This window comes from Barbatula barbatula (genome assembly GCF_947034865.1).
Source record: "Barbatula barbatula genome assembly, chromosome: 6".
Lineage (NCBI taxonomy): Eukaryota > Metazoa > Chordata > Actinopteri > Cypriniformes > Nemacheilidae > Barbatula > Barbatula barbatula.
The window spans coordinates 23,599,084-23,610,969 of record NC_136765.1 but is presented as its reverse complement, the minus strand read 5'-3'; the positions used below and the strand labels follow the sequence as shown (position 1 = coordinate 23,610,969).

The window sequence follows — 11,886 nt, the reverse complement described above, 5'->3', positions numbered from 1 at the left end:
AGAGAGAGAGAGAGAGAGAGAGAGAGAGAGATTCTTGTGGAATGTATTTGACATAAGTGACAGTAATGTTATGTTTTTCACACTGTGAGATTATAATGTTGTCACAAATAACAGGTTACTGGAAAGCACAATGAAACACCATATTAAACGTTTGTTGTTTCAAAAATCCTCTTTCAGATCTTTGAGATGAAACACTGTGCAGTTGAATTGAAGAACTGAATCAATGGTTGTTTACGGTGGGTGGGGCAACTTTAGGGTTTGGTCAAAGCTTAACTGTGAAAAGAGTTTTCATTGGAGCAGGTATTGACCCTTCTTGAAATGATCGTCTATTAAAGAGCATTGTGAGATATGTGTAATACGCTAAATATCTATAAAGGTTTCATTTCTAAAGTTTCAATGGTGTAAAAACATTCTGTTGGTGTATACTGTAAAGGTTGAGCTCATTTTCTGTCTTTACATTCTGTAACTGGATCCTACAGTTCTGAGTGAATGCATTATAGTGATCAATAATAAACCCCAGTAAAGTTAACTTTCCATTTTTAGCAGCCCATGCTGAGAAAGTATGAAGTCATGATTTCTATGTAAGTCTATGTCTCAATAATCCCACACAATCAGCTACCTTCACCGCGTGCCTAAATGGGTTTGTGAGACGAACTCTCTCACTGCACGATCTGTCAGAATACCAGAGCTATCTTTGCATTGTTCACAAGGCAAGCTGAGACATGAAAACCTGTCAGATTTTGTAAGTTCTAATCATGTGAATAGAGATGTGTTTTTCATGTGTTTGACAGGTATCAATGGGAGTGTAAAGTTTTACTGTGAGGCCAGGAACACACGAGGCATCTCTGTGTCCCGCACAAGCACGGTGCACATTAAAGGTGACACACATCACGCACACAAACACTGCACAGATTTATATGTCTGTAGTTAAAAACAAATGCAACACATTTTTTTATTGTTATTGTAACAACAGTCATAAATTGTCAACAACAAAAACAATCATCAAATTGTTGAAAGCATGCATTTTGTCATTGCGCTCTCAAAAAAAGGTGTTAAATAATTTTTACACATTGGGCCCCATTTTAAGGAACTAAGCGCTTGGTGTAAAGCGCATTGTGCAAGTCCACTTAAGGCGTGTCCGAATCCACTTTTGCTAGTTTATCGAGGGAAAATATGGTAAGTGCGCCATAGTCTAAAAGGGTTGTACCTATTCTCTTAATGAGTCATGAGTGTGTTTTGGGCTTAACGTGCAATAAACCAATCAGAGTCTCATCTACCATTCCCTTTTAAAGCCCCAGAGAGGAAAGACGGATCTGCTCATGTGCAAGGTTAAGGCATAAAACAGACCATCTACGGGACTTGCAAATTGTAATGCTTTACATTTTAATATTTGACATGTTTATGTGCTGCTGCTCGTCCCTGTGTGTGTAATGTGCAAATTTATGCGCATCACCTATAGAGAATCTGAAGCTTACGCCCTGGTTCCACCGGCTGCTCCGCCATCTTGGGAGGCTCATACTCCGCTGTAATTATTGTTTTGATATGTACAGTTACTTATATGGAGAAACCGAAAGTGAAACTACCAGGGCCTTTTTCAGAACGACTCCGTTAAATTGTATTGTAGTTTTGATTACAGCAAGACCGATTACTTAATCGAACAAGAAAAACAAAAAACTCCATTGAACGCAATAGCAGCCTGCCTCCCAACATGGCGGAACATTCAACACGGCGTGATGTCCATTGACAAGCTCTATAGGCACACATTATTAACAACCCCTCTAAATAAATACAAAATACTGCGCAATCGTTTTCAGTCACCTCAAAATAGTAACGCGTCAACAATGCGCCTGAACACACCTAGTTTTCAGACCAGCACGCACATGAGCGAACAAATCTGCGCAAGAGCATTTGCTATTTACACAACGTGCCGCAGAATGTGAAAATGATATCGGGCTTAAACTAGCAAAAAAAAAACACTTGCGTCCCACCTGGTGCATTGCGCAGGGTGTATGATAGGGCCCATCATGTGTTTTTTTATGTTAATAAGTAATTTTGTGTTATATAAATGAAAGGGACTACACAAGGTTTAGTTAAAAGTAACACTAAATGCGTTGTCCTTTAGGAAGTTAAGGACAGATTGTTTTGTTTTTAATCACAAAGTTTTAATAGTGTTAAAAGTTTCTCTTCATGTGTGATTTTGTGTACAGTCCGTCCAGATTCCCCTCAGGGTATCAAGGTGCATCAGGCATCTGATCGTAACGTTACACTAACATGGAGCCCAGGTTTCACCGGACATTCAGGTCTTTCCACCTGCACTATACAGGTAGAGTATTCCTGTTTTCTACGTGGTGTCATTGAGTTTCAAATGATCAAAGCTCTTGTGTTCTTATTTCTGTCATGGTTGTGGTAATTTAAAGAGTTAAAGTGGACAAATGAGTTTGAGTGGTGTTGAGCGTCAATGAGGGTAACACAAAAGTAGCGTATACAACATAATCCAAGTCTTCTGAAGTCGTAAGGTTGCTATGTCAAATAAATTACTTATCACTAGGTAATCACTGTTATCTCCTCAAATCTCATGTGCCATATTTCAATGCACGTAAATGAAATCTTAAAGGTCCAGTGTATGACGTTTAGCAGCATCTAGCGGTGAGGCTGTGAATTGCAGCCACCCCTCCCTTTCGAAGCACTACGGTGGCTGACAAAGGGCTAAGATGTCGTCACATTTTCGCAGAAGGAGATAACATATTTACAAAACGTGTTCTGTGGAGCGGTTTGTCCGTTTAGGGCTACTGTAGAAACATCATGGCGAATTCCATGTATGGGGACCCGCGGTGTATGTAGATCAAAAAAATCATAACGCTTCATTATGTAAGTTCTTTATTAACCTCTAAAGTAATAGTCATGTGTATTATATGGCATTTCTGTCAATAGAGCCTCAAAAAAATGACAGATGGGACCTTTAAGAGTTGCAGTGAAAGAAAGTGCATTCTTTTAATAAAAAATGTCATGATTTACCCAGATCTTCAGAAGCCTTGGAATATAGTACACAAGCCTTCATTTTCTACATTCAAAACGATTATTTTGTTTAAGATTAAAATAATCTGTCTGGAATCCGTCTGCAGATGTCCAGGGGAGCTGGAAGAAAGGTGAAACTTCCTGACGTAGATGTGCCAGTTCCGCCATTTCAGCACATGTTTGATTCACTCCGCTGTCATTCAAACTACAGCGTGAGAATCCGCTGCGATAATGAAGTAGGATCTTCACCCTTCTCACAATGGATGGACTTTTATACTCCAGAGGCCGGTATGTAACCGGAGATAAGATAATCATGCCAGTATTTTATTAGTGTTAGGGTTCCTCGAAGGAAGGAATGAAGGAAATTGTGTTTGGAGAGACTCATCTCAAAAGAAAAGACGCTTACAACTTTCTGCTTTTATTGCATCTCTAAATGATTTTGTTTTTAGATCAAGAAGGTCTGTATTAGAAATGACTAATTCTCAACCATAGTGGCCAACTACCCAAAGCACGATTCTATACGACACACATCTTCAACATTCCATTGAGACTGAAATCATTAGCCATTCCGACGGACATTTCGGTGGGTTGGAAGTAAACAAACAGCCCAGCCTGGGGCGAGGGGACTTGAAGAGGAGGAGCCGACGGGGTTTTGGGGGAGCAGAAGGGATTTCTGTTGTTGACCCTATTTGCGTGTTTGTAAACTGGTAGCACTGGCCACAGTCCAGTAGATTCTATGCTGAGTGGTACAATGTGCTATTGTGTGTGTCCCCAATCCATTTCAATGCACGGCATGATGTACGGAGTCTAATGTGATGCCATCTACAGGCAGAGGGAGGCATTGCAACCTGCATAACTCAGCATTTATCAGCCTTGACTTTGTTTATTGTTGTGCAGAGGCATTGTCGACTCTTGACCAGATACTGTTTTCTGCAGAGTGGCAGTTGACTCATGCACATGCTCATTTTTGCGATGTTATTATCTTTTATACACAGCACCATTAGCTGCTCCAAAGAACTTGACCTTTGAACTCACAGAGCAGCAGCTGACTCTGACTTGGGTGCCGCTGGAGGAGGCGGAGCTACGTGGACGATTACTAGCATATAAAGTACAATGGAGCCGGGGAGGAGAGAGTCAGGTACATTATTATTCAGTGATAGCATAAGCCACACTTCCAGAAGAAATACATTCAGGCACATGAAGATAAATACATGTTTCATTACAGATTATACAGTTTTATTTTTTCCTAGATCAATGAGCAGAAATGTATTCTTACGTTTAGCTCTTATCCTCATGACGTGATCAAGTTACAGTCAATGATTCTACAATGACTCACCGTAATGACCAAACATGAGCTCTGGAGAAACATGTAAACCTTTGTTCTTTACAAAAGCATCAAATTGTGATGTGCAGATTTATATTTACAAGGTGGTTCAGTTGTTTCAACCTGATAATCCAGATTGACAACTTAACTTTCTGGAAATGTAGGTGACATCATTTTAAAACGACTCATAACTTGTATCATCACAACAGATCATTTTACACATCAAATTATTTGCTCATCCTTATGTTTGGTGTTTGACTTTATCTTTTGTTGAAAACATGGAGAAAATTTGAACGTTTAGAACAACATTACAAGGTTTGGAACAACATAAACAAAACAATTTTGATCAATTATTTCAAATATGTAATTTTTTTTAAATGCTGTTCGTTTTATTCTGTTAATCTATTTGATCACATGGGTTTCTGGAATACTTGATTCAGATTGGTCAGTCATAACATTTTATTACTGTTTTATTGGACGCACGCGCCTAGTTTTTACCTTACAATCTGTGTTTTTGTTGAACGGTCTCGCTGGTGGCTAAAAAGTAACACTTTACAATAAGGTGCTATTAGTTAACATTAGTAAATACATTAGCGAACATTAGACAACAATGAACAATTTCGTTTTACAGCATTTATTCATCCTTGTCAATGTTGGTTCACGTCAATGCAGTTTTTTCATGTTAGTACATGGTGCATTAACTAATGTTAACAATGACAACGTTTGATTTTAATAATGTATTAATAAATGTTGAAATTAACATGAATTCATATGAATAAATGCTGTAGAAGTATTGTTCATTGTTGGTTCGTGTTAGCCAATGCATTAACCAATTGTTAACAAATCGCATCTTATTGTAAAGTGTTACCGGCTAATAATATAACTATTTATATTTAATTTATATTATGTTCATTTATATTCATCTTTTAATTGTCTAACAATATATTCATGAAACAATTTGTTGAATGTGTCGGGTGTAACTCTGTCGCATTTAAGTTTAGTCAAGTTATGGTTCTTTTACCGGTAAATCGTTTATAGTCAGACATGTTTGTGAAATGTATGGCCTTGTCAGCAACTGTGTTGGTTTTCATGTCAAACAAGTCTTATTTTGTTCTGTTTACAGGACTCCTTACTGTTCAAGGAAAACTACGCTCACCTCTCGGGCGCTGGACGATACTTAAATTCCACTTTTCAGGTTTCGGCCTGCACGGCAGTAGGATGTGGCCCATGGAGTCAGCCGATTTTTGTGATGCCTGCATCAGGTCTGACCATTCACATTGTCATACTGCATCTAAAACAACCATTTTATTTTTGTTATGTAACCGTGTTTGACATAATACGATACATTGTAAAGAGAATGTGTGGTTTACGATACAGGAGTGTAGTCATTTCAAACATGCCAACATAAACTCAACGCCCTTTTGTGCCGAAGTAGCTTTAAACATTGTTGTGCCATTTCAGCTACACAAGCTCAGACCCAGAGGGGCCACATTTGGGTCGGGCTGCTTTTCGGGCTTCTTGTGGCCACCATGGTGGGGCTCCTGTTGACTGTTCTATTACGGAAAAGGGAAAAGGAGACCCAGTTCGGGTGTGTTTTTCAGAATTAAATAAATATTTCAAGTTTATTCAAGACATATTTAACTCAGACAAATGAAAAAAAGAAAAAAAAATGTACACTAACCCTCTTCCCTCGACGGGTAGTAGTCTAGTTGTTGTTGAAACTAGTAACTTTGTATTAGCACCTATTGCGCTATTGCTCTTTGTATGACATATCGCTTATTGCTCCCCGAACTCTTTGTAAGTCGCTTTGGATAAAAGCGTCTGCTAAATGACTAAATGTAAATGTGTAAACATTTTTATCTTTATCATTTATTTTAGGTCTGCATTCGCAGCTCCAGGAACAGAGGCCCAAGTCACTTTTACTGCTGCCAGATCCTTCAACAGGCAATACCCTGAACTCCCAGAATGCAGTTGTAAGTGTGCAATAGTATTGACATGCTACATACTTATAGACACTTGCTGTGGTGTAAATGGTGAATTTGGACTGTGCTTCCCTCTAGTGGACAGTCTTGGAATCAGTTGTGACTTGAAGGCTAAGCTACAGGATGTTCTCATCTCTGAAAGGCTCTTAACTCTGGGACGCATGCTTGGCAAAGGTTGGCTAAATTGTTATTAGTCCTGTGTTGTTGAAAATCAGATAAATTGGTGAATAGTCGAGAAAATTACCGTAGGCTACTCTCTGGAAGTGTATGAATAGCTCTTGGGTTTGGTTTTCTAGGTGAGTTTGGTTCGGTGAGAGAAGCGTTTCTCAAGACAGAGAATAACTCCGGGCAGAAGGTTGCTGTGAAGGTCCTCAAAAGTAAGAAAACATGCAAAGCTTTGAGCAGTGGAATGTGCAGAGACCATTTTATCAAGTCTTTACATTTTGGTGTTGTTTTTACTGTGCAGTAATGCATGTTTCTACGTCACACAGCTGATATTAACTCAACCAGTGACATTGAACAGTGTCTTAAAGAGGCGGCATATATGAAGGACTTCCACCATCCCAATGTCATTCAGCTTATTGGTTTGTGGACACACTTCTCCTTTAATGAAATTTAACTTTAGCGTTATTTTATCTTTATTATTATTATTTGATTATAAAATTGTAATGAAACCAAATGTTTTCTTGGCCAGTGTTCTTCTCCAAACAGTTTGTGATTTATACTCTTTTATTTAACTATGGACTATTTAAAGCACCAATGTGTAGATTTTAGCTGCATCTGAAGTGAGGTTGCGACGGCTCACTCTATCCCTCCTTTCGAAACACTACAGCGGCTGAAACAGTACTAAGATGTTGTCACGTTTTCGCTTCTTTGCCAAAGGAGATATTGTATTTATGAAACGTGCTCTGTAGAACAGTTTGTCCGTTTCGGGCTACTGTTGAAACAACACGACGATTTCCATATAAGGGCACCTGCGGTGTATGTAGATAGAATTAGCTCATTCTAAGGTAATACATAATTATTGCTTCATTGTGTAAATTCACATTATTGCATTTATTTACATTTACATTCAGGCATTTGGCAGAGGCTTTTATCCAAAGCGACTTACATTGCATTATCCTATACATTTTACATAGGTATCTGCAATCCCCTTGTATCGAACCCACAACCTTGCGTTGTTAACGCAATGCTCAATAGATTTATGTCAATAGATCCTCCAAAAATGTACACACAGCACCTTTAGCTATTATAAATGTGTGAAGGCAGCTAAGCTTTTCATATTGATTCTATAGGGAAATATTAAGTCCGTTCTCAAGTTTCAGGCATATATTATAAATGTTCTTGGTATATAAACGTTAAACTAGATTCTATAGAGATGCTTTTGTGATTTAATTTGTGCAGGGGTGAGTCTACACAGAAGAGCTCAGCAGCGGCTGCCTGTTCCCATGGTGATCCTGCCCTATATTAAACATGGAGATCTTCACACTTTTCTTCTTATGTCTCGACTTGGAGATGAACCATTTGTACGTTTGTCTTGATACCTTTTAACCTCCTCACACATTTATTCATTTGAAAGAAGCTTTTATTCAAGCAGATATACATATTATCAATTTGTGTTGGGAGTGGAACCTCTCATTTAAGCGTTCCACCATGATTTATCAGTTGGACTATTGACATACCGACACAAACAGGCATTCAAAAAGAGCAAATACATTGCGTTAAATGTTCATTTTTATAAACAACCACAATGTGGATAACATTTCATGCATTGTATCGGTTTCAATCTCTTCAATTAATTGCATTGTGTCTATATGTCTTTTGTAATGTTGTTGTCTCTTGTTTTTGTAGACCCTCTCTGTGCAAATTCTGATTCAGTTCATGCTGGATATCGCTCGAGGGATGGAGTATCTTAGCAGCAAAAACATCATCCACCGGGATTTGGCTGCCCGCAACTGCATGTGAGTTTTTCCATTTGTGTTTGTGTAACATAAAAAGGTGCTGCTCATCATGTTTAAAGGACAATCTGCATTGATATCTTATAACACTAAATAAAAGATCTCTATTCCCATGCATCTTTGATTTTAGGTTGAATGAAAATATGACAGTATGTGTAGCAGATTTTGGTCTCTCGAAGAAAATCTACAGTGGAGACTATTACAGACAAGGGTCCGTCTCAAAGTTGCCTGTTAAGTGGATCGCTCTAGAAAGCTTAGCAGACAATGTCTACACAACACAAAGCGACGTGGTATGAATACAGTACCTGTGTTCTCACTACTAGTACTAGACACTTGAATTGTCTATCGTTTCTTTACTCTTAGATGTTTAGTGTTTGTTAGGCTGGTCAAGTTGATGTTTTTTGTGCTAGTGGGCATTTGGTGTGACCATGTGGGAGATCATGACCAGAGGCCAGACACCTTATCCAGGAGTGGAGAACTCAGAAATCTATGAGTATCTTATCAAGGGAGAAAGACTCAAACAGCCTCCAGACTGCCCTGTTGACATGTAAGTTTTGGTTCTTTAAGTATATAAACTCTGTAAAGTACTTATTTTTGTATAATATATACAGTATACATGAACAGATAATTAAGGCTAATAATAATTAAACATAATTATAATATTTATTTATCACAATATCAGATTTTTACTTCGTAGTATTATTGGGATATTTGTTGAAATATACTGTTTATATAGTTTTAAAATAAATAAATCAGTCAACGTATGACCAATGGTCAATAATTATATTTCTTTATCACAATATCAGATTTTCACCTCGTAGTATTATTGTGATATCAGTAAAAATATATAGATTTTCTAAATAAATAAACAATGAGTCAATGTATGACATATGGTCGATAATTTAAATGAAGAGTTTAGTTCCTAAATGAGATAACTGTGCAGTTCAATTGCTATCAATGAAACAGCAGTTGGTTTGTTTGGATTTGAGCCATAATTACTCAAAAAATACTGCACAATAATAAAACATGTTAACATAATAAAAAATATGATTTCTTTCTTTTTATCTCATTTTGGAACCAAACTCTTCAAATATTTCTTTATCACAATATCAGGCTTTCATTTCATGGTATTGCCGTGATTTCCGCAGAAATGGATATAGTTGTAAAATAAATAAATAATCAGTCAAAATGTGACCAGTGCTCAATTATTATAATATTTATTTAACTTCATGGTATTATCATGGTATTACAGTGATATCCACAGAAACATGTAGAATTTCAAAATAAATCATCAGTCAATGTATGACTAATGAATGGCAATCTTAAAACCATACTTGAAACAGGTGCTAAATTATGTCAAATATTATATGTGTAGAGATAACACAATATCAATAATTTATGTTTTTAATATTACATTATTTTCAATACTGATATATTGAGACACCCCAATGTAACATTTTAAATGCTATATGTATGTTATGGTTATATTTTTATTTTATTTCTTCCTTTACCTCCAGGTATGAGATTATGCACAGCTGTTGGTCTCCTGTTTCAAAGTGTCGCCCTAGTTTCCAATGCCTGATCGATCAGCTGGAGGTTCAGTGGGCGATGTTGAATCCAACTCCTGAAAAAGATCCAACTCCTGAAAAAGAGGCAATGCTGTATGTGAACCTGGAGGATGATGAAGAGCAGGCCTCCGGGCCAGGGATGGATACAGGGACCCGTAGTGGCGATGAGCCCTTGTGGTGGGTGCCCTGGCTGTGCGCAGGTATGGAGGAGGATGAGAAGAACTGGCTAATGGTGCCATCAGGTGCTGCACTTGCTATTGATGGAGACTATCGGTACATCGCCGGTCCACACAGAAGAGATGATGAGACCAGACACTCTGACGATGGCCAATTGGAAGACATCAGAGACGAAGAAGAGGATGTCATCATTAATGTGTGATTTTTTTTTGTGTGTGTGTTCCCTCTGTCTGTTGCACATGTAGAGAACATTTGGTAAAAGAACAACAGCTCTATAAACATACTAAGCATTACTATGAAGTTGCACTGGGAAATACCCAGAAATAATGCTCAGAACTTTTCTCCATGCTAACTCTAGTGACATGAAGCACCTTGTGGACAATCAGCTGCTAATACGTTTTAGAAAAATGATTTGTGGACACGTAATTTCAATGCTAATTGATATTCTCTTACTAATTCTGACTGTAGAAATGCCGTCATTTTTTGAGTAAAATCTGTGATTTATGAAGTGTTTTGTAAGAAATTAGGTGTTGTTTGTGCTGGTAATGTCAGAAGTTTCTCTATGTTTTGTACTTGTGACTTCCCAGTTGCTGGGGTTCACAGATAAGGTGCCTTCATTTAAGAGTTTTTTACAAAAACAACTTTTTTTGTATTTATAACCTGCAGTGAGTTAAAGGGATGGCTCACCAGATAAATAAATCCTTCAATTATTTATTCACCCTCATCCCATTCCAAACCTGTATATTGCTCTTTTTTCATTTGGAGCACAGAAGAAGATATTTCGAGAAATGTCTCAGTTGTTTTGTGCCAATGAATTGGAAGTCAGTGGGCGCAAATGTTTTTGTTTATCAAACTAGTTATTTAAGTCATATTTTGTGTTCTGCAGATTGTAAATGACATGAGGGTGAGTAAATGAAGAATTTTCATTTTTTTGGGTGAACTGTCCCTTTAGGGTCTGTCAAACTCTCATCGTGCTTGGTTAAACTTTACGGCAAACCCTCATTGGAGCATTCTGAGAATGGGATATCAAGGGACTTAAGGTTTATTTTGGTTCATGCTATGTGGAATGATCATTCTGCAAAAGCAAGTATTACAGAGCCACGACAGCCAGCTTTTGTTCTATTGTAGTTTATCACTAATGTTAAATCATTTGTAAACGCTTTGGATAAAGGCATCCGCTAAATGATCAAATGTAAATGATGTAATAAACTGTCGTGTTTGTTGTAGATCTTATACATTGTCAAGTGTTATTAACTATTAAAGCTGAAAACTATCCGCTCGCTCATCAACATGTGTTTTTGCACCTGCCATTAACATGTCATATCATTACACTTATTTCAAAGCAGATGTACATTTTTTGTAAAGTTAAACAAAGACATATTTAACACGTGTTTGGTATGCAAACAGTAAAAACATGAAGATGTATATATTGCAAATGGCAAGAATATTGCACATTGTTGGGCATTTGGATGGTGTTTACAAACTGAACAAAAATGTAAATAAAACATTCATTCCCAAAATATTCTGCATTGATTTTTTTATTGGGCGTGGCTTCAAACCTAAGGATTAGGAGACGGTCCGGTACCCCTACAGATTGAGAAATAATGTCGAGTTAACTTTACACGCAATCGTTTGTCAAATTATTAAGTTAAAAATAAGGCGGTATCATTGCTTTTATGTATTATGCGCCTTTACTTCTGCAATGCGTCGTATTCATACTATACTCCCCGCCATACAAAACATAACCCCTCCCCTTACCCTTAACCTACAGATTGGCCGCCTTTAAAGTATATTTGTCCTTAAGTCAATATATATTCAAGACACTTCGACATCAACCATAAGATCGCATTCTTCGTCCCGTT

General features: G+C 37.5%; 1 protein-coding gene across 1 annotated transcript in view; it reads left to right on the top strand.

Moving 5' to 3' along the window:
* The window catches only part of tyro3 (TYRO3 protein tyrosine kinase), a 16,961-nt gene extending 5,421 nt beyond the window's left edge, over positions 1 to 11,540 (top strand). Inside the window, exons 5-19 of the mRNA XM_079457895.1 lie at positions 792 to 878; positions 2,208 to 2,323; positions 3,123 to 3,303; positions 4,011 to 4,153; positions 5,463 to 5,601; positions 5,801 to 5,927; positions 6,218 to 6,312; positions 6,400 to 6,495; positions 6,618 to 6,698; positions 6,813 to 6,905; positions 7,726 to 7,847; positions 8,173 to 8,282; positions 8,410 to 8,569; positions 8,690 to 8,826; positions 9,797 to 11,540. Coding sequence (XP_079314021.1) covers positions 792 to 878; positions 2,208 to 2,323; positions 3,123 to 3,303; positions 4,011 to 4,153; positions 5,463 to 5,601; positions 5,801 to 5,927; positions 6,218 to 6,312; positions 6,400 to 6,495; positions 6,618 to 6,698; positions 6,813 to 6,905; positions 7,726 to 7,847; positions 8,173 to 8,282; positions 8,410 to 8,569; positions 8,690 to 8,826; positions 9,797 to 10,226 — 2,117 coding nt within the window. The 3' untranslated portion in view covers positions 10,227 to 11,540. The remainder of the gene's footprint in view (positions 1 to 791; positions 879 to 2,207; positions 2,324 to 3,122; positions 3,304 to 4,010; positions 4,154 to 5,462; positions 5,602 to 5,800; positions 5,928 to 6,217; positions 6,313 to 6,399; positions 6,496 to 6,617; positions 6,699 to 6,812; positions 6,906 to 7,725; positions 7,848 to 8,172; positions 8,283 to 8,409; positions 8,570 to 8,689; positions 8,827 to 9,796) is intronic.
* The last annotated feature ends 346 nt before the right edge of the window (positions 11,541 to 11,886 follow it).